General features: G+C 44.7%; 1 protein-coding gene across 2 annotated transcripts in view; it reads right to left on the reverse strand.

Moving 5' to 3' along the window:
* LOC118083330 (putative E3 ISG15--protein ligase HERC6) overlaps positions 1-14430 on the reverse strand; it is a 37068-nt gene extending 22638 nt beyond the window's left edge. The window contains exons 1-12 of one of the 2 annotated variants that reach the window (XM_088660526.1): positions 14090-14430; positions 11038-11194; positions 10312-10388; positions 8280-8507; positions 7498-7592; positions 6716-6843; positions 5528-5670; positions 4890-4963; positions 3011-3138; positions 1783-1842; positions 1563-1659; positions 269-458 (exon numbers count right to left, since the gene is read on the reverse strand). In XM_088660526.1, coding sequence (XP_088516652.1) covers positions 269-458; positions 1563-1659; positions 1783-1842; positions 3011-3138; positions 4890-4963; positions 5528-5670; positions 6716-6843; positions 7498-7592; positions 8280-8507; positions 10312-10388; positions 11038-11194; positions 14090-14345 — 1633 coding nt within the window. In that variant the 5' untranslated portion in view covers positions 14346-14430. The remainder of the gene's footprint in view (positions 1-268; positions 459-1562; positions 1660-1782; positions 1843-3010; positions 3139-4889; positions 4964-5527; positions 5671-6715; positions 6844-7497; positions 7593-8279; positions 8508-10311; positions 10389-11037; positions 11195-14089) is intronic. The other variant, XM_088660525.1, reaches the window with a different exon arrangement.
* Positions 14431-23067: the final 8637 nt, after the last annotated feature.

Consider the following 23067-nt stretch of genomic DNA (forward strand, 5'->3'; position numbering starts at 1 on the left):
ACGCATGCATATTCCATGAAAGGAACTGCTTATGTTTCTGTCCATTCAAGAACCTAGCCTTTCTTGAGCATACTTCCAACAGTTGTCATATCCACCCAAGCAGAAAGAACTGCCACTGTTTGCTGCACTAAGACTATTTTTACCTCCAGCCTGTTCCAAACCCTTGGGACATCACATTTTGGAAATCCAGGCTCACATCGTGACCACATACTGCTATCACACTAAACTGCTGTTTCATGTGATTTTTTGGGGGGGAGCCTCAAATTACCTAGAATGTCCAAAGAGCGCTTGCTCAGGCCATTGACAGCCTTTGCAAAGGGAATAGCCAAACACTGCATCCTCGGGGCTTCAAACGCTGCACAGCACTCGGGCAGCAGGAGGAAGCTGGAGAGGGCCTCCTGGTGAGGAGAATTCAGTGGAAGGGCAGGAATCAGGTTGTCCAGCAAAGAAGTATAGATCTAGAGCCGGTTTTGCAAAAAGAGAAAAGAAAAGCAGCGTGTTTAACTGGGCATGGATTGCAACACCCGCTCCCACCATCTTACGGTTAGCTTCTTTTTAGATTTACTTTTGTAAACTTACATGTATGAATCAGAGCACACTGCTAAGACCTTCCTATTGGCTCTGACATCTGTAGGGCTAGATAGCTCAAAGGGCAGCAGTCAAACAACCCAACAGAAGCCAAGGCTGTGTACAAATGTAATGCGCATGGCGCTTTTGCACATAGCGGTTTGTAACTGCACACACCATTGTGCACTAACGTCCATGATGTCGGTACACAGAGGTGGGCATCTTTTCAAACTAGTGTGCAACGGTGATCTCTGTTCCCCTCCCCCCACTTAGGGTGGATCTAGAGATGGGGACGCTATGTAAGTCAGAAATTAACTCGTTATAACAAAAGGAAAAAAAATCTCTACGGAAAACCACATTTCAAAATTTCCTGCTCTCCGGCACCATCTGGTGTTGCATGTTTATAGCACATTCAAATCACTGTTTCTTTACTAATGCAGCCAAGTCCTTACATGTTTCCACAGATGTTTGTAATACTCTCTCTCTTTCAAATGAGAGGGGTTTGAAACTGTTGTGTTGATCTACTTATACACAGAGGCAACTAAGTCACTGCGCTGCTTCCTATTTCATTCGTAGGCGAGTTAAACATGAGGGGCAACGGCACAGCCCTGCATTGTCAGCAGACTTGAGAAAGCACTCTCAGTGTTACACCCATATGCAGCAAGCATTGAGAAGTGCATTCTCAGCACAAACTGGAGCAGAACCGGTCCAGCTGCTTTAGACTGACAAGAGGAACAGGGGGATGATATCATATGAACAGCTCCCCCCCCAAAAGGCGCTTGCATCCAGAACAGAGTGCATGTTATCACGTGTTGTGCACATGCTCTTCAAAATCCATCAGAGATTACAAGCCTAAGGAAAATCACTCCAGGGAGTGGCACTGCCCATCAGCTTGCTCCTCGGTCCCAGTGTTTCCCCCTGTAGAATTCAAAGAGGGAGAAGAAGGATGGAGACAAACCTTGACATTTAGGAAAAAGGGGTCTTTCCTCCCTTACCCTGCCAGCAATCCAGTCCCTTGTAGCAAGTTCCGCGAGCATTTCTCTTGCTTTTTGAAGATCCACTGCTACGCAGCAGCCAGTCTCCACAGAAGATCTGGGGGGGGGGGAGTTACCATTTTGACACCTTATATATATAAGAAAATCAAAATAATTTCCTAACTAAACTTCCACGGCGTCTCCTGCATGTTTCGTCCCATGCAGTGAAGGCAGTACTTACCGTGGTTTCAAAAAACTTGCTGTTAAACAAGGAGAGGAAGAAAATATCGCTTCGATTTCTCTGCAGAAAAAGGAGGAGAAAACCCATTTTATAAACCAGCAACGAGTCAGCCTGGTTACAGGTGTGTTGGATTTCATACTGATGTAAGCACTCTGTTGGGGGGAATCTTTTAAAAATAGTTTTAAAATCCAGCTTACAGGAACCCTAGTAATTGCAATGTTCATACCTTTTGATTATGGAGAGTTCCATATTAACATATTAATCCTATGTTTTTGGAAGCAGGTCCCAGGAAGTACAGTATGCTTAGGATTGCATTATAAAAAAATAAAAATAAAACTTTCAATTTGGGGTGGGGAACCTGCAGTTCTCCGTAGGTTGTTGGTTTCCCAAATCACATTAGTCTCAAACAGCATGGTCAGCATGATGGGAGTTGTAGTCTAGCAACATTTGGAGGGCCACAGGACCGCTGTCATAAACAGAAGCAACGGAACATCCAATTGTCAACACCCAAGTAAGACTCATCATAAAATTAATTGTCTGCAGCAGGGTTTCCCAAACTGTGGACTATAGACCACCAGGGATCTGTGAGTGTCATTCAGGTGTGTTTGTGGATTTCATTGCATTATACATTCACATCGATTTTTAATTGAATTTCCATTGCTTCTTTTACTTCCTATATTGTATATTACGGATTCACAGCCTATGGCATTCCAAGTTGCAATGCAACAAGATATAATCGCTGTAAGAAATAAAAAATAAGACAGCATCGAGCACGGTGCACTGCAACAACAGGCAGAAAAAATATTTAATTAGTCTACTGAGACCCTCTGCAATCTTCAAGTGATCCATGGTGCGGAAAGTTGGGGAACCACAGATCTGCAGTATACATGGCAACTGGTTTACTAAAGAACCCACTTTGCAGTTTGTCTGGGGAAACCCAGCCAGATGGGTGGGGTATGAATAATAAAATAAAAATTTATTATTATTGTTATTATAATTATTTTTTATTACTATTACCCTGCTTGTGCAATAAATTGTAAATCTGTCTAATGGATCTGTCTAAGGATCGTTGCAATAATAGAATTAAGAGTGCCATTATTGATGGAGGGCAGAACTGTTTACAGTGGCTTTCCTATGATGCTTTAGTTGTAAATCCTGATTAAAAACAGGGTTGAGGCTTTATGTTGTTTTTTCTCCCGTTAAAGGACAAGAAAATATAGACCGCAACCTTCTGGCCGTCTGCCGGGTCACACTTTCAGCTGTTGCCGACAACCACTTCTCCATCAGTGTCCTGTCCATCAGGATAATCTTTGGCAAGGTTTCCATAGAGGTGGGTTTATTTGCGTATGCAGAATCCTTTAAAACAAAAACACGCCACATACAAAACAAAATGTCATGTCAAAGAGTATCCCCCAGTGCCACATGGCTAATCGTTGATAACAGAAGACCACAGAGATCATCTTCACAGAATCACAGAATTGTAGAGTTGGAAGAGACACCTCCCCACCCCCCGGTTATTTAGAGCAACTCCCTGCAATGCAGGAATCTCAACAAGGCAGATGGCCCTCCAACCTCTGCCCATAACCCCCCAATGAAGGAGAGTCCCATCCCCGTCCCCACCTTCAGAGGGAGCCTGTTCCACTGTTGAACAGCTCCCACCATCAGAAAGTTCTTCCTGATGTTTAGTCCGGAAGCGGTGCACAGGCTTGGGATGAGGTATGGGCTGCTCAAATTTGGTCCAAAGACAGTGGAACCTTGGTTCCTGAACACCTCCATTGTCGTACGGGTTTCGGTTCTCGAACACCGAAAACCCGGAAGTAAATGCTTCCATTTTCGAACGTTTTTCGGAAACTGAATGTGCGACGGAGCTTCCGCTGAGTGAAAGAAGCTCTTGCAATCAATGCGAAGCTGCACCTTGATTTTCGGACGTTTCAGAAGCCGAACAGGCTTTCATAACAGCTTACGTTCGAGAACCGAGGTACCACTGTAGTTTAAAAGATCAGCTGGTGAAAACTTAAGAAATAACTACAGCTACAGTTCACTGTTACAGGGGAATACTGGGACAATTCACAAAATGCCACACAGGTATGTTCACATGTATTTATAGGATTTGATATACACCAGATAGAATTATCTCGGCAATCCTTACAGGTGAAACTCAGAAAATTAGAATGTCGAAAAGTGCATTTATTTAAGTAATGCAACTTAAAAGGTGAAACCAATATATGAGATAGATGCATGACATGCAAAGCAAGGTATGTCAAGCCTTTATTTGTTGTAATTGTAATTATCTGTCGTTGGGCGGGTCAATTATAAATGGAATGGAATTAATGAAATGTAATAGCGATGTTTATTTTTGTATTATTGTAACTATTTGTTTTATTACTGTGGAATTTCCAAAAGAAAGCATTTGTAAAAATTAAAAGAAAAAGAAAAAATAATAAGTTGCATTACTGAAATAAATGCACTTTTCGACGATGTTCTCATTTTCCGAGTTTCACCTGTATAACCAGCCTGGTTAGGTAAGCTCAGAATTATTCTTCCCATACTGCTGCGTTATTTTATTTTTCTATGCATTGCTTCCCATAAGGCATCCTGAAGTGCTTTACAATAGAATAAAAACATATATAAACAGTTATATTGATATATTTAAAAACTCAAACACAGAGAGAGAAAGAGCTCAAGAGAACAACAGTACAGTGGAACCTCAGTTGTCGAACGTATCCACTCCAGAAGACCATTCGACTTCCAAAACGTTCAACAACCAAGGCACAATAGGCGGTTGGCAATTTCGATGGAGAAAATGGAGGAACGCGCCTCGGAAGCCATTCGACTTTTGAGGCGTGTTAGAAAATGGAAGCATTCAACTTCCAGGTTTTCGGCATTCGGGTTCCAAATCATTTGGCTTCCGAGACACTCGGAAATCAAGGTTCCACTGTACATACAAAAAAATCAAATCGGATCCAATGCAGATATTCACTGGGATAAAAAAAACAACCCTCCATTGAGGAGGCTTGTTGAAAGCCTACATGAACAAGCTATATGCCCCCATCCTGTAGAAAACATCCCAAAGTCAACAGAATATACAGAAAAGCTGAGCCATCTACCTGCATCCGAAGCACTGTGGCAAAGGTGACGTATGGTCCAGCAAAAATCTGTTTTACTCGGACACCCAGCAATTCTGCAATGAACATGAAAGCGGATCAGCCCTAAATGCTCAACCCATGTTAACTGGGCTTCTTTTCCTTGTACTTCCCTCTTCTCCTGGGAAATTCTACAGGAACCGTTTTGGGGTGTCCACGGAAGACTATTTAATAAGGAGAAGCTGTGCAAGCCCTGAGCCAGTACCTTAATGCAACGGCGGATGACCAATAAACAGAGTTTGAATCTGGGGAAGACAGTGCTGTGGGTAGGGGGCTCCTGGGTCAGAAAGAAATGGATTGGGAACCCATGGCCCCGCAGATACTAGAATTGGCCAGGCTGGCTGGGGCTGATGGGAAATGGAGTCCAACGACATCCACAAGCACACAGATTCCACATCCCTGATATAGGATACAGACCACAGGAGATGCAGTATTAAATATACATTTCAATAATGAAGGGTATGTTCGTAGTCTTCACAGAGCCAGTTTCTTTTCCAAACGTTGTTGCCGTTTTTATTTTCTACGGTGTACAAGTCTTTTGTACAATTTTCAGAAACGCAGGTGAATCAATTAATTTAATTTTTGAAAGAGAAAAGATGTACCATTAGGAGAAACCAGAGCGCTGATGTTAAAACATTGTCTCCCGTCGCTTTTGCTAGAAGATGGCTCACTTCCATTGTGCTGCTGGGGTCCACGTCCAAAAGATATCAGTTGCCCAGAAGCAGAGATACAAACAGTGTGATAGCTGTTTGAGGGGAGAAAAAAGTGTATGTTTTATCTATATGCACCTTACAGAATATAACTAGAGGTCCAGTAGTGAAACCCTTTGTTTCTGTTGTATCAGTTAAATGACCCTTCGTATTATTTAAGACATTCATGTACTGCTCAGTCACTAGCATTTCTAAGCAGTGTACATAAAAAACAAAATGTACAGAAAGGCAATTGTAAAATGCAATGTCAGCTCACAGCAATGGATATCATTTTCTTGTTTTACAATTTAGAATACTCATTTAAACATCCTTCAAATATCAGTGACTTCCCTTCTTCTCTTTCCATGGTTCATTATGCATATCATAAATCCCTCCATATTTTACATAAACTAAACCATTCAGCATTCCATTATTACATCCATCAAAACTTTTTTACACTGTTGAATTTATCTTAATGCTGCCAACGTTTTCAAGAGTACACAATTTCCCCTCATATATTCAATAAACATTTTCCAATCTTTTCTAAACGTATGTTCTCTTATTCTCTATGTTGAGTCTGCAGGCTGCACATATTTCGTCAGCTTAAGTTGCCATTCTTCTTTAGTTGGGACCTCGCTCGTTTCCCATCATACCAATGGATTTTGACAAGTGTTTTCTTTTGCTTGCCAGGATTTCCATGTCCCATTACAGCAGCAATGGGGAACCTGTAGCCCCCCAGAGCTGGCTGGACCCCCCCACCCCACCCCACTCATCCTCCTTAGCCAGCACATTAATGGCCAGGGGTAACAAGAACTGCAATCTAACAGCATCTGCAGGGCCACAGATTCTCCATGACCCGTGCTTTACAATTTCGCTGGTGTGTCACTTCACTTTCACAAAACAGCCCCATCCGGACGAAATTCTGTAGGGCGAGTCAGCATAAGCAGGGAATGAGCTGTGTCGACCATGACAGCCTACTACCTTGACCCACTTCCAGAAACACATGCAGACACAGCAGAAGTGTCAATAGACAGCAAGCAGGTATTGCATGACGTCAGGACCAAGACCAACATTACATATGAGTAAAGCTATGGTACATACCTTCCACACGCCAGATGAGAAACTGGACCATCAACCGAGTCAAGTTTCTCGGGGCCAGTCTTTAGGGCTGAAGAACTACGCCCTAGTTGTCCAGCGCTGTCGTCTCCAAATGTGAATACGCTGCCGTTCTGTTCAGAGTTTTGGCAAAACAGAGTTCTAGCGTTAAACTATTATTACTCTTGTAAGGTAAAGGTAAAGGGACACCTGACCATTAGGTCCAGTCGTGACCGACTCTGGGGTTGCACGCTCATCTCGCATTATTGGCCGAGGGAGCCGGCGTACAGCTTCCAGGTCATGTGGCCAGCATGACAAAGCCACTTCTGGCGAACCAGAGCAGCACACGGAAACACCGTTTACCTTCCCGCTGTAGCGGTACCTATTTATCTACTTGCACTTTGACATGCTTTCTAACTGCTAGGTTCGCAGGAGCTGGGACCAAGCAACGGGAGCTCACCCCGACACAGGGATTAGAACTGCCGACCTTCTGATCAGCAAGCCCTAGGCTCAGTGGTTTAACCCACAGCGCCACCTGGGTCCCTAATGCCTATTGCGTGTTTCCAGTTCCAAGAAAATAAAACGGTTCAAATTTATCATTCCCCTTGCAACTGCAACACACTGCTTTTATAAATTATCTGCTATGAAAGGACCATATCTCAGCAGTACAGCATGCAGAAGGTTTAAGAGTCAACACCAGGCATCTGCAGGGAGGGCTGTTCCCTCACTTTCAGGCACAATCTGGTGCTAGTCGACATTAAAAGGTTTGGGGTGTACGGTGTACCAACCTGAGTTAGCACAGCGGTATGTTCATCTCCACAGCTGACGTGAATCACATCAAGTTTCCTCAGAGCAGCTATTGAGTGCGGTTTGAAGATTTGCTCTGTTGGAGAGGCATATTTGCTTATCATAATGAAATGTGTTATGTCCATTTTTTAAAAAAAATGTCATTATGCTGCTTTCTGGTCAGATTTCAAATTCACTTCCTATCAAGGCAACCACCACCACTTTAGGCTAGATTAGAGCCAGAACAGCAAATTTTGGAAGACTTTTTATTTTAAAAACTTAATATGCTTTTGTTTTGGTTGTTTTTGTTTTTTTAGTGAAAAAACAGGGCCTCAAACAGAGACATAACTAAATAGGACAGATGTACAGTATACTATTTAAAGGTCTGGTGAAGTGGTTTGAACACTAATTTTAAAGGAAGCTTCCGTATAGGGGCTTAATATCACAAGGGAGTTGTTGCTAACAGGTTCTCTCAACCAGAATTGGGGAAATCTAGATTGAGGGAAAATATGGCTTGTCTTCTGATGCCAACAAGATTGTGTGGACACTGGAGCAGAGGGAGCCTTGCATGTGCACCTATCCTACAACCATCTTTTGAAGCACCCTAACTTGTTTATGCTCTGCAGGATGTTGTGGAATCATCAAAACTTCTTCCACTTCAGTTTTCCACCTCAATAGTCCTTGCTTCCTTGGGCAACCATTTCCCGAACCATTACACAACCCGCAAGTGGAAGCAACCAAGAGCTGGTCATCAAGGAAACAGGACTTTAAAGACCATGCTTACCTTTGGGGTCGGCCTGACTCAATCCCAGCTGGTGTGCGTTATTCTTTCCCCATCCATACACAACTCCGGAAAGGGACAGGGCAAAACTCTGTGACCCGCCGGCAGCCACTTGAGCCAACGGGATGCCGTCAAGAGCAGAAATTTGCTGTGGCCCAGCCTGGTACGTGACTCCTTTACCAAGACCAAGCTGGCCGTGAGTGTTCTGCCCCCACGAGAAAACTCTGCCATCTTCATTTGAGAAAGAAGGGGAGGAAGAAAACAGGTTGCGTATTTACATGGCAGCCTCCTCACAAGCTGGAAAGACTGGGAAACCTTTCTTCGTTGAGGGTATTTTCACACCAAGCTGCCTGCTGAAGAGCCCTTGGAAACACCGAGGATTTCAGGGTCTATTCCAGAGCAGCTTTTCCCAACCTTGACAATCCTTCACCTCCCTTTGGGCTAAAGCTGGAGCTGAGATATCTCTCATATGTGGGCCTGGTTAGTCCCACCAAGCCTCCCCACTTGGCCCCACAAAAGGTCATTTCAGCCATGCCACGCCCACCTATACTACATCAGGTTTGGGGCAGGTGGAAATAAGTGCCTGCAACGCCCTATGCCAGTGATGGCGAACCTATGACACGCGTGTCAGACGTGACACACAGAGCCCTCACTGCTGGCACACGCCCCATTGGCCGACGCGCTGTTGTTGTTGCCCCCCCAATTTGCTCTTCCGCTCCTCCAACAGCAGGCACCCCCAAACTTCGGCCCTCCAGATATTTTGGACTACAATTCCCATCTTCCCCGACCACTGGTTCTGTTAGCTAGGGATCATGGGAGGTGTAGGCCAAAACATCTGGAGGGCCGCAGTTTGGGGATGCTTGTCTCCGCTGTTGCTGGTAGCCAGAGATTGTTTTTTAACCCTTTCTGTGCTGTTTTTTCTGGCGCTTTGGCTTTTTAACCCGTTCTGTGCTGGGTTTTTTGGTGCTTTGGCAGACTATAGCAGTGCTGCGTGTTAGTTCCAGCGAAGGTATTATTCATCATTTATTTTTGTTCTCTTTCCCCCCAAAAAAGCGCAGCAGCTTTGGGGCACCCCCCCCAAAAAGCAACGCAACTTTTGCACCCCCCAAAAAAACCTCCAAAGGTTAGCAGCTCCCCCCCAAAAGCTCAACAACTCTGGGGTTTTTGGTTTCGTTTGGTTAAATAATTGGTTTTTGGTTTATTAAATACAGTTATATATTACAATTATACATTTTTGTTATTTAAACTATAAATATTGCGAAATTGTGGTTTTTTCCTCAAAGTGACACACCACCTGAGTTATGCTCGGTTTTTTGGCGAATATTGACACACCAAGCTCAAAAGGTTGCCCATCACTGCCCTAGGCAAAGCACTGGGCAAGACAGCAATATGAAAGAGGAGAAAAAGGTCGCCTGAAGTCATTGTAGTGTCAGGTGATTGATAGGTGGGAGGCTCCACCCACCTATCAAGCTCCACCCACAAAGGGTCAGGGAGGTAACTTTTTTGCCCACTAGTCATGGCCAGTTCCATACTCTGGGACTAAGGCCTGCCTAAGATACCATTGAAGCCATAGCTCTATTGGTTAGAGAGCATGGTGCTGATAACTCCAAGGTTGCAGGTTCGAATCCCTGTATGGGACAGCTGCATATTCCTGCATTGCAGAGGGTTGGATTAGATCAGGGGTCGGCAAAGTTTATCTTGCCTGGGCCGGATCGGTCCCACAGAGATCCCTCCATGGGCGGATTGTGTGTGTACTTGAGTGCGCCCGCCGGTGATTTCTGGTGAGTCCCCGCACTGCCCTGCGCTGGTTTAGCGCAGTGTGCAAGTGGGCATCTCATTTTGGGGCATCTCGTGGTCAAACAATCTCCGCGGGCCGCTTCCGGCCCATGGGCCTTAGATCGCTGACCCCTGGATTAGATGATCCTCAGGGTCCCTTCCAACTCTACAATTCTATGACATTTTGAGACTCTATTATTACAACCAAGCATTTGAAGCAAATCATAGAAATGGAGCAAAGTTTGAAGGGAATGGTTACCTTTCGCCAGGGCTACTGAGTGATAGTTCCCACAAGCAACTTGTATTATTTTGTATTTAGACAAACCATCTACCTTCCTGTAAAAGTTATGGAAAGATTAGTTTAGATTTTACAATTCAGAAAAAAAAAGTATTGAGAGAATAAATTTATGAAGTCAACATGCTTAGGGTTATATATTAATTCAGTTTATTTATTAAACATGCTTAGGGGAAGCAGTCTTATTGTAATTGACACTTTTAGAATGGGGGTTTAGGCAATTAAACAGGTTGATGTTGTTTTCTTTTTTAAAAAAAGGGTTGACCAATTGGCATGGCAAATAATGGTAAACTATTTTTAAAGCATTTTTTTAAAAAAGACAACCAGAAATTTGCTAATGTGCCAATGACAAAATAAATCATTGCTATTTTAAATCAATGATTATAACTGAATGTTATGCTAAATTTCCAGAAATGCAGATGACTCATTGAAGCAGTCGTTCTCTTTAGCTTGTAACCAAAACACCAGTTTGACTTCCAAAACGTTCAGAAACCAAGGCATGGCTTCCGAGCCGGACGTTCGGGTTCCAAAGAACGTTTGCAAACCAGAACACTCACTCCCGGGTTTGTGGCGTTTGGGAGCCAAAACGTTCGACTCGCAAGGCGTTTGTCAACCAAGGTACGACTGTACTCCCACATTTACTACACAGCTCTGTTTTGGCAAGCACTGAGAGTATTATTAGCTGCTTACTTTGGAATTAAACACTCTTTTAATTCTCCAGTGCCCAGCTGTCCAAAATCTCCAGCTCCCCACGAGAAAACTCTCCCATTGTTGCAAACGGCCAGTGAGTGCTCCTTCCCACAGCTTACGTGGACAATGGTTTGTGTTTCCAGTGCTTGGATTTGCTCTTTCAGAGGTGGACACATAAAAAAAGAATATTCATTTGTATAGCCAGAGGTGTCATTGACATATTTAAGCAGCCTAGAAAGGTAAATGGTGGGTTCATGAACTACCCCATTTGTGAGTCAAGATATCCAGTTTGATCTTGGTTTATTTTAGGTGACTATAGTTAGAACAAATTACAGTATAGGTCCTCAAGTTTGAAGGACACAAGTTATACCAAGAGTGGAGGACCCCAGGCTTGTTTCTATTAATGCTAAACCATGGTTTAACACCTGAACACGCCACTCAATGTGATTTTTAAAAAATGATTAGCAGCCTCATACCTGGTGTTGCTTGGTAATTCTAAGAACACCCCCCCCAAAAAAAACAACAACACCCAGTGCAGTTTTGAAGTAAGTGGTTAAATTCAAAAGCAATATTCAAAGGTTCAGTCTGGCATCTTCAATCAAAATGGCATCCAATTGCACCCAAATATAGACAAAATCCTCCTCCTCGACTTCAGAAACCATCATGCAAAGTTTGAAGCAACGAATTAGCAGGTGTCCGAGTGAATAGCAAACAGATGAATAAACAACTTTCCAAAATATATAAATCTATTATTTATTGCACGATCTATATAAACGACATTTGAAAATGGAAACAAAAGCAGCAGCAGCAGCAACAAAAGCATTCTAAAAGCGTTCTAAAAAAACAATGCCCATGTAAAGCACCTAAAAGCAGTTAAAAACATTATTCCTTTCACGGGATAAAATTGCAACAATAGATGAATGGCAGATTAAATTAGTAGAGTACATGAATCTAGCAAAGATGACAGCAGCAATTAGAAATATTCCAAAACGAAGAGTTAAAGCTGAGTGGAAATATGTGGAGGTCTATTTGAAAAAAGAAGGTATAAAAATTGAGTTGGTGATTTGTTTGGATTGAGATACACAAGGGGAAATATATATACATATGTACTAAAGAGTGATTTATGCTTTATTTTTATTCTTATTTGTGAGGAAGAGCATGTCTGGTTTAAGGGATGAGGGAAACAATATATAAACGATGGGAAGTTAATTTTAAATTGTGATGTTTTTCTTTTTTCCTTTTGTTATGATTTGTATTTTTTGTTTATGTTTGTTATTTGTATTTTTTTGTATGTTTGGGCGTTTGTATGAATGTATTTTAACAATCTAAATAAAGAATATTTGAATTCGGGGGGAAACAAAACAAAAACATTATTCCTTTCAGTGATCTCACAAGTTGACAGGTTCACTGAGACTGCAGTTTGGTGCAGGGAAATAAATCAGGGAATGGCCCATGGGGTATGTATGGGGTTAAAGAGATCCCCACCCGCTTCTCTAATGTGTGTGCAGGAAGGTAAGAAAGCAAACTTGAACCATGGCAGGTGAAAACAACCTTGCTTGTGCAGATTTGGTGAGAAGAAGAGAGAGGAAAATCTTCCTCTTCCTAAGAGATGAGGGCGTAACAAAAGTGATCAACAAGAAGTTGCATTTGTTCCAGACCCTTTCCTAAAGGATTACTGCTTCTGTGCTCCTTGTGAAAGCAATATTTCCCAGGAAACCTATTTGCTGAAAAGAGCGTCATGCGAAATGATGGCAAAGGATTATCAAGCCTCCACTTGCAGAGCCGTCTAGGTTGTGTGTGTCCCCCCCCCCGGAAGCCTAATTTCAGCTTGGACAAGTGCCCGGAGCAGACAAAAAAAACATCATTATCTCAAATAACAGGGAGATCAGCTGGTGGCAGAGCGCGCAGGAGAAAGAGAGAAAAGGAAACTGAAAGTGTCTTTGCAAAACGCGCCTCCCCACCAGAGGCTCTTTGAGAAGGATGGGAGTACTGTAAAGACAGAGAAGCGGAAACTGAAACTTAAAATAAAAAAAATTCCTTCAGTAGCACCTTAAAGACCAACTAAGTTTTTATTTTGGTATGAGCTTTCGTGTGCATGCACACTTCTTCTGAAGAATCTGAAGAAGTGTATCTGAAGAAGTGTGCATGCACACGAAAGCTCATACCAAAATAAAAACTTAGTTGGTCTTTAAGGTGCTACTGAAGGAATTTTTTTTATTTTACTTCGATCCAGACCAACACGGCTACCTACCTGTAACTGAAACTTAAAAGGCTTTCTCAGGTACAGCGGTGACTCATCTCTACGTGGCCGGGAAAGGGCTTAAATCTTTTCTCTCGGTGGGCGAGAAGAAATGCCCCACCCCACCCCAAACCACTTTAGAAGCAACCGAGTGGGGCAGCGGTAAAACTGCTAGCACATTTGCTAAGTAAGGTCCGGTATGGGTTCAAACTGGATGGGGTGAACCAGGAGTTGGAATAGATGGTCCTTGGGGATCCCTTCCGACTCTACTATTCTAGGATTCTATGTAATTTCAAGCCCCCAACCCCGAGGGTGGCCCCTGGTGGGAAGGGAATGGCTTGCGTTTTCCCACAACATCCAGATGTTTGCCCCCGTCGCAGGGAGGTGTGTGTGTGTGTGTTTCCAGTCTACAAACAGAAAAAGTTGGAAGGAAGGATCCTTGGGATCGAATATCCCACAAAGAGGGTTGAATATCCCAGCGGTTCGCAACATAAAGTGACAAAATGAAAACGCAAAATAAGACAAGAAAACAAAAGCAAAACAAACCAACCCCCCCCCCCTCGAAAAAGCAGCATTAAAAATAGTCTGTCTGGCTTCCTTGGGAAGGAAGTGCAAGGAGGAAGATGCTCCTGCGTTCACTCGACGGATCTCTTAAGATCGGGGCCTCCCCTCCTTCTCTCCCCTTTGTGATGGAAAGAGATTTCTCATACTGTATTTAGAAACTGCAAAGTGATAAGAGGGTTAGAGATGGTCGCTCGGGTAGAAAAAGACAGGCGCCCCCCGCCCCGCCCCTCCCCTTCGCGTAGTCCCTACCTGGCACGTGGGCGCGCCGCTGCCCCGGGGGGAGCCTCCTGCCCAGCTGCCCCTGGGCGTTGTCCCCGCAAGAAGCCACGCTGCCATCAGCCCGAAGCAGCAGCGAGTGCCGCTCCCCGCAGGCCACCAGCACCACCTCCGGCCCGCCGGGGGCTTCGGGGGCCAGACGGAAAGGCAGCGGCTCCGAGACCCCGTCCTCGCCCAGCCCCAGCTGCCCGAAGGAGCCGTTCCCCCAGCAGCACAGCGTCGTCGGCATCCTTGCTTGCTCCCTCCCTGCCCAACTTCGGTTCAACTTTCCTCCAGCTGACTGAGCGCCTCTTGCGCGCAACTGAGCTATGGGCCTGAATGGTGGCCAAACCGCCCCGCCTCTCCCAGACGGCCCCGCCCACAAAAATATTCGGAGGGTCGGAATCGGAGAGTGAAGCTTAGAATCACAGCATTGTGGAGTTGGAAGGGAACCCCAGGGTCATCTATTCCAACCCCCTTCATTGCATCCCTCTCCTTGCTGGAGGAGCAGGGAATTTCCTTTGTGCTTGTCACACAGCTCTTAAAACAACAGGAGGGAGGATAAGAAAGACCTTTAAAAAAACAAACGCAGGTATTGTTGTTGTGTCCCCCCCCCCCCCCCGTTGGCAAGCATACTGTATTTTTTAAAGCCCTGCACACTTTAGGTTGCAGTGTGTCAGTCCCCTGCTTTAATACTTGTTGCCGCGAGAAGTCACGCTAACTGATTTTCAGCCTGTTACGCAGGTGTTAAATGCGCAGGAGCCTTGTTGTTTTAAGAAGCAAAGCAGATGCAACTGAAAACTAATAAAAATGATTATCAAAAATTATTGCACTCAATTGAATACGTTGGTAGGATTGCAAGAAGCTTTGTAAGTTATGAAAAAGGAGAATCATTGTAATTTGGATTTTAGTAATAATTTAAGTCAGTGATTAATTAATGTATAGAAATTAGAGAGGAAAGTGAGAAAATCGTAAGAAGGGTTTGATGGAAGTCAATGGCCTTAAAAAGACCAAAGAGATAGAATATGGGAAATAATGTGATGAATGTTATTATTGTATTGATAAAAATTAATAAAAATTATATGGCAAAAAAATATTATCAAAAAAAGAAGCAACAAAGTGTTGTTTTCAAACTATAACCCCACTGTGCTCTCTGCAGCAACTTAGTGCCGTTTTGGGCAAAAGATTCCTACATTGGAGGGGGTTGGACTAGATGACCCCCCGGGTCACTTCCAACTCTAGAAATTCCCTTATTCCTTTCTCTGTTACACTCCCCCTTTTATCCTCCTTTCCCACCTCATATCTATTGGTCCCCTTTCCCCACATCTCTTAATTTCCCCTGTTCTTCCCACAGTCTTTTTTTTTTTTTGCCGTTTCAGTCATCATCCCTATCTCTTGCCTTATTTACTCTTTGCTGGATCCTGCAGCATAGCTAGCTGTCACATCTTGCCTGGCTGGCTGCCCCTGACTGTAAAATGAATGCCACCTCAGGATGGCCAGATATGGTTGGGGAAAGGGCAGGGCAAACTTGAATGGTAGCACAGAAGGAATTCAGCAGGAGCAGTTTGTCATGCAAAAGACATTTGATGAAATTCCCTCTTCCACACTCCTATTAGAGGTGCAGGAGACGTCTTTACTTTTCCATCTGGCTGCCGATGTGCTCCAGTTGGAGAACAGCCTTTACCAAAGGTGTCATGGACTTTGAGGACGCTCAAACTCAGGATGAAAGGGAGAAACATGCTAAGAGGAAGGCACTAGGGTGATGACTTTTTTACAACCTCATTTCCCTGTATCATAATTTGACGAGCTTTCATTAAAGATTAGATAAAATCTTACTTTCAAAGAGATTTGATTAAAAAAAACCTCACGCACAAAATAATTTTAAAAAATTTATTTATCAGTTTTTTGACCATTTTTGAAGTCACTGTAAGCAGATATAAAATTGAACCCAAGCTATAGAGTCACATATATACAACATTATATAGGGTCATCAAACACACAAGGAAGCTTTTTTTAGCTGCAGTAACAGTATAGACGCCGCTAGAGGACGATGTTTTGCTACCTCTCCTGTAGGATCTTTTCCCAGCATGTCCGGCAGGGTCTGCTGGCTGAGTTTTGAGGTCCCCAAAAGAGGCTTTTACCTTGCGCAGGTGTGACATTTGTATACCCTATGTTGCTAAGAACACTCCCCATTGTGGAATGTGGTGTTGTGTCCAAATTTAATACAAAATATATATAGAATTGTTAATACAGTTTTATGAAATGGTAAAACGGCATACAAGAAAAATTAAAAACAGTTTGTGCGTAAACTTTTTTTAAATATTTCAATGGAATATACCTCATTTTAGTCATTAATAGGCAAAAGTCCATCCATTTGTGCTACAGGAATTAATTTTTGAGAAAAAAAATGAAAAAGTCATCAGCCTAGAAGGCACATTTGGCAAACCCTCACCATGATCAGCTCCCTTCCAGATACCTATGTCTCCGCCATGGAAGGATCCAGAATTGGCCTCCACAGTCACTTACAGACTCACAGTTAAGAACGTGTTCATGGAAGACAATCTTACTCGGCTATGAGTGATCGCCAAAGAAGAACAAGAAAGAGGGGTGTGTGGGCAGGGGCAGCTGCCCCCCCCAAAATAAATAAAAATCAATAAAAATACATAACAAAGTGAGGTTCTGCCCCCCCCCAACAAAAGGCCTCCCCCCCAAAAAAATATTGGCTATGCCCATGGCAGTATGCCAACATTACTGCGGGTTGCGTACAACACGGGTTATGAACGTGCCGAACCCGGAAGTAACGGAACGGGTTACTTCCGGGTCCGGCGGTTCATGCATGCGCAGAAGCGTCGAATGACATCATGCGCATGTGTAGAAGCGCTGAATCGCAAACCGTGCATGCGCAGAAGTGCTGGCGTGGGTTGCGTACTGCTCATGTTGCGAACGGGGCTCTGGAATGGATCACCGTTCGCAACCAGGGGGAAAAGCCCTCTCAGAGTTAGCAGAGACAAAAGGACAGAGTTTCAGGAGGGAGGGGCAGAACTGCAGTGGACCATGAGGCTGTTGGCATCTGTCTCAAGAGACAATGGAGTGCGCCTCTGTGGGTGAAGTCAAACTGCTGTGTTAGCGGCACTGAAGTGCTGGCTCAAGCCTGGGCAATATGTATGGAGGCCCTGGACTGCCCAGATGACAAGATCCCCCCTTGGCCTCACTGAGGTGGTCCAAAGGAAAGCAGAGCAATGTGTTTGGCACCAGCTCGGCTGCAGGAGTTGCCAGGAGGAGGCCTACAAGGCACCACCCAACTGTTGGCTCCCAGTACGTTTCCGAGCACAATTCAAAGTGTTGGTGCTAACATTTAGAGCCCTAAATGGCCTCGGCCCTGAATACCTGAAGGAGCCTCTCCACCGCCATCATTCAGCCAGGACACTGAGCAACACCGAGGGCCTTCTGGCAGTTCCCACACTGTGAGAACTTCTTCTTCTTCTTCTTCTTCTTCTTCTTCTTCTTCTTCTTCTTCTTCAGCAATCACTCATAGCAGAGTAAGATTGTCTTCCATAAACACGGTTTTAAAAGTGAGTCCATAACTGACTGTGGAGGCCAACTGTGGATCCACACGTCCTTCCACAGTGGGGACATAGCTACAGGGAACCAGGCAGAGGGCCTTCTTGGTAGTGGCACCCACCCTTCCATTGGATGTTTAGGAGATGAGTAATTATATAACATTTAGGAAACATCTGAAGGCAGCCGGGTATAGGGAATCTGTTTAAGGTTTAATGTTCTACTATTTATATATATATATATATATACTGGAAGCTGCCCAGAGTGGCTGGGGCAACCCAGTCAGGTTGGTGGGGTACAAATAAATTATTATTATTATTATTATTATTATTATTATTATTATTATTATTATTATCCTGAAGATACCAAGGACTAAAGCAGGGACTTTTGGTGTGTAGAGCAGGTGAGACGCAACATGAGAGCGCCTCTATTCTGTTCAGGGCTGGCCGAGGCAAAAGACCAGGTTACAGCCCCTCACGCCAATTCAGATGCCAACCAAACCAGCCGCTGAACCTTCTTCAACATTGGAGATGGGACTGGATCCTCCATCCCATTCAATGGCAACAGGCTAGTTCGGGGTGCTGAGGCCTGGCAGCGTAGCACATTTGTGGCTGTCACCCAACAGAGTGGAATGCCTAGCAGATTCAGAAGGATCCACAAGCTGAGGCAGAATCCGGGCCTCTCTAATGGAAGGGCAAGTGCTGATTCTAGCATTAGACTAGCAGTGTTGTTTTTATCATTGCACAGTATTTAATGATGCATTGCTCCAGCAGAGGGCAGTGCACACCCAAAATATTTCAACGTGGTGGAAGTCTTACAACAAATTCAGCTACCGTGTTTCTCCTAAAATAAGACACGTCTTATATTTATTTTTCCTCCAAAAAAACACACCACGGCTTATTTTCAGGGGATGTCTTATTTTTTAATTAAGTATTTTTTATTAACCAGGCATTTTGTAAAGTAGGCAAGGCAAGAAAAGAAAGTAGGGTACCGTACCGGTAGTGTTTTGAAACTGGGCTTTGGGACTCGGCACGGTGCGCTGCACACTGTGGCTCTTGCCGTCGGGGCTTGGCGCTGCGCACGCTGCGGCTGTTGCCGGCTCCCGCTCGGTTGGGGCTCGGCTCTGTGATCGCTGGGCCTCTTGCCGGCTCCCCTCGGTCGGGGCTCGGTTCCGCGAGCGCTGCACCGCTTGCCGGCTTTTGCTCAGTCGGGGCGGGCTGTTGCTGGCTCTCACCAGGTCCTGGGTCTCACCGGCTCTCACCTCGGGGAGGCGCGCTGTTCAGGCTCCCGCTGAGTTCAAGTTAAATGCAAATGCATATTGAATTGTGGCTATAATCCTGGGGCACTAAAAAAACAGTTAAGCCAACTGAATTCTGTGGAATTTACTTCCAAGTAAATGTGCCTGCTAGTGGGCTGCACATAACTTAAGATGTGCATCATCACTTGTTTCCATCTTGCAGGAGGGAAATTGGGCTGAGAGAGTTCTTGTGCTTAGCAGGTGAGAAGGGAATCTTGACTGATGAGGTCATGGATGCTTTAGGTGAGATTCCTGCATGGTGTGAACAGCACCTATCACACACAGAGACCCATAGGCTGTGTGCTCATCACCACCGACTATACACCTGATGCTCTCACACTGCTAGTTTTTTAAAAAACCGCATACACATGACGTTAGCCACAATCCACATTGATCCTGTAGTTTCTTGAGAAACATTGCTATCTGATGTCTTTTATCCTCAACCCAGCTTCAGTCCGACTAGAAAACTTAAGACCACCTGTTTCTCAAAAGCCCCCTACTTATGAAAATGTTGTCTCTGATAGTTTTTGCTATGCAAATAGTGACACCTTACCCTCCAATATGTCCTAGCACAAAACTGAGACGCGCTGCAAGTCATGTGGTCCACGCATTTTTGGACACCATGCTCTCACGTGAAAACACAGCCTGCTAAAATGGGGTGTCCCGGACAGTTGGTGGGTATGTTCCACCCTCAGTGCTATTTTTCTAGAAAAAGAGGTGCCGGAACTCACCACAAATGCCTCCCTTGTTCTCTTATCATGGCAATAATGCCCACTTGAGAGGAGCCGGAATTGAGTTCCAGTGAGTTCTGGCTGAAAAAAAAAAAGCCCCAGTTAAACTCCATAGGATTTACTTTTGAGGAGGGTTTTTTTTTAAGATTGCACTGTCAGGTAATTTATTTCCTGTAACTCCAACCTGAATAAGATAAATCAGAATTAAATCCCACCAGATATAATCCTCTTTACTTCCAGGCAAGTATGCCTGGGGATGCAGCCACTTATGTGCATTTTGAAACCGAGGCAGGCTTTATTTTCGTCAGCGTGTACAACCCAGAACTTTCATACCATTGACTTGGTGGGCTAAAAGCTTATGTCATTTCGGCTGCTGATTTGATTTTTGCTTGTTTGCTTGTTTGTTGTTGTGTTTTTGTTTTTTTGCAGGGGTGTATTACTCTCTCTCCCAGGGACACTATTCCATTACTGACAAAACATCCCTTCAAATATGCAGCTGGTAAAAATAAACTTCCAAATAACTACCTAGAAAGAATCCTAGAAGGTTTGTGAGAGGGGGGTTGATTTCATCATGTTTCACACCCCTAATATCTTTATGTGGTTGACATGTGTCCTTCAGCTCTTGTTTGTGTTACAAGAATAAAAACTGCTCCTTTTCCCTTATGGGGTACCCAAGAGCCCATATAGAGTCCTTTTTTAGGTTCTCTGTCGGTAGGAGAAAATAACATTGGCAAACCTGAGAATAAAGGTAAAGGACCCCTGACCATTAGGTCCAGTCAGGGCCGGCTCTAAGGCAAGGCTGGGTGGCACAAGGTGCCAGGCCGCCGGGGGGGGGGGGCGCCGCACTGCTGTGCCCACCAGACAGCTGTACTGGGAAACAGGGTGGGGGCGGCGGAGGGATCTTCGCACCAGGGCGCCAGGTATGCTTAAGACAGCCCTGGGTCCAGTCGTGACTGACTCTGGGGTTGCGCGCTCATCTCGCATTATTGGCCGAGGGAGCCGGCATACAGCTTCCAGGTCATGTGGCCAGCATGACAAAGCCGCATCTGGCGAACCAGAGCAGCTCACGGAAACGCCGTTTACCTTCCCGCTGTACCTATTTATCTACTTGCACTTTGACGTGCTTTCAAACTGCTAGGTTGGCAGGAGTTGGGACTGAACAACGGGAGCTCACCCCGTCGCAGGAATTCGGACTACCTACCTTCTGATCAGCAAGCCCTAGGCTCTGTGGTTTAACCCACAGCACCACCTGCGTCTAAAACCAGAGAATACTAAGAAGCAAAGCAGCTAGTAAGCCTGAACTTTATTAAAGCTGTTGCAACAGGGTGCTCCCACACACACACAGGAGGGGGGGAGGGACCTCGAGCCCAGGCGCACAAGCGCTTATATAGACACTTGAAATTTCCCACCCTGGAGAACAAGACCACCCCCAGAAACATTATACATACATCACAGAAGGGGTATAGCCCAAGACCACCCCCTAGATACATCATACCTACTTCACAGAAAAGGCAGTCTACAACAGAAATATGAGTGTGTTGTTTTTCTCATGTCTGCCAGGTTACCTGTTAATGGTCACTGGACTGGATTACCTGGCGAGCCTGCCCATTCTTTTGTTATGAGAACTACTGGGCTCACACCCTATTCATATTGTAAACGTGCCCTTAAGACAGGATTTGTGAGCAAAGAGACAATGGGGAGATTTCCCATTTCCTTCAACCTGGCAGAGAAATATTTGAGGTCATTTTGGGAGAGAGAAAATGGTCTCAGGAGTTTTCTGTGGGTTTCAAACATATGGTTTACATATTTGTATGTGTTTGATTGGTACATTTATGAACATCATGTGTGTGTGTGTGTGTGTGTGTGTGTGTGTGTGTGTGTAGTTGTTGTTGTTTAGTCATTTAGTCGTGTCTGACTCTTCGTGACCCCATGGACCAGAGCACGCCAGGCACTCCTGTCTTCCACTGCCTCCCGCAGTTTGGTCAAACTCATGTTCGTAGCTTCGAGAACACTGTCCAACCATTTCATCCTCTGTCGTCCCCTTCTCCTTGTGCCCTCCAACTTTCCCAACATCAGGGTCTTTTCCAGGGAGTCTTCTCTTCTCATGAGGTGGCCAAAGTATTGGAGCCTCAGCTTCAGGATCTGTCCTTCCAGTGAGCACTCAGGGCTGATTTCCTTAAGAATCATAGCTGCCAAGTACCCCGTATTTCCCGGGAAACCCCCGTTTTTCCTTACCGTTTCCCGGAGTTCTCCCGCTGCAGCTCCTCTCCCGTTAATCTCCCTTATTTTGGTTCCTGTCGGCGGCCATTTTTCTGGTGTCGCTTTGCCCATCTATGGGCACAGAAAATGGCCAGCGCCAACACCGGACGTTGCATCTACGCACTTCCGGACATGCGTAGACGCAACTTCTGGTGCCAGCACCAGCCATTTTCGGTGCCCATAGATGGGCAAAGCGACACCGGAAGTTGCGCGGCTGCCGATCCCGGATTTCTCCACAAGAGACTTGGCAGGTATGTTAAGAATGGATAGGTTTGGTCTTCTTGCAGTCCATGGGACTCTCAAGTCTCCTCCAGCACTATATATATATATATATATATATATATATATATATATATATATATACACTATGTATATATATATACACCATATATACCATATATATACTGGTATATAGCACCATACATATACCTTAAAATTCTTATAACACTTTCCTTGTTGGATAATAGAGAATAGAGGGGAGGGGGTGACTCCATGTAGAAACTACACTACCGCACAAAAGTAAAATGTATATTTTTTCCTCTAGCCACCTTTGCTTCTGTGCCATTCACCCTAGGCGCATGGGCCTCAGAAGGTCACCCAGAAGGGTTAAAAGAAAAAACTCCCCCCTCCCCAGTTTACAGCATATCAAGACCCTCATCTATGCATACCACTACCAAAATCTCCCCTTCTTGCGTTTGTACCATGTCCAGCACCTGTTACTGATGTCACTTGCAAATTTATTGCGTATTCCCCCCCCCCCATCTCGTGCTTGTTGGCTGCAGTCAGTTATACGGAGGGTTATATGGGGACTAGGTCCTCCTCTGTGGCGATGTAATTTCAGCTTCAGACTACGCTTCACTCATGAGGCACTATGACAGCAAGGAACATAGAGCTGAAGATTCCACAGGGACAGCAGATTCCATAGTTTAACTCTGCGTTGTGCAAAGAACTTTCTCTCTCCTGAGCCTAGCGGCATTCAGCTTCATGGAAAGACCTGTATCTGTATTATTATGACAGAAGCAGGGGAAATAATAATTCTCTGCTTTCAATTCATATATGACCAGAGATTTAATTAAGGGGGGAGGGAGTGTGGTGTGCCTGCCTTGTATTATTTTTCCTGGTAGTCA

Source organism: Zootoca vivipara, chromosome Z1 (assembly GCF_965207765.1).
Source record: "Zootoca vivipara chromosome Z1, rZooViv2.hap1.1, whole genome shotgun sequence".
NCBI lineage: Eukaryota > Metazoa > Chordata > Lepidosauria > Squamata > Lacertidae > Zootoca > Zootoca vivipara.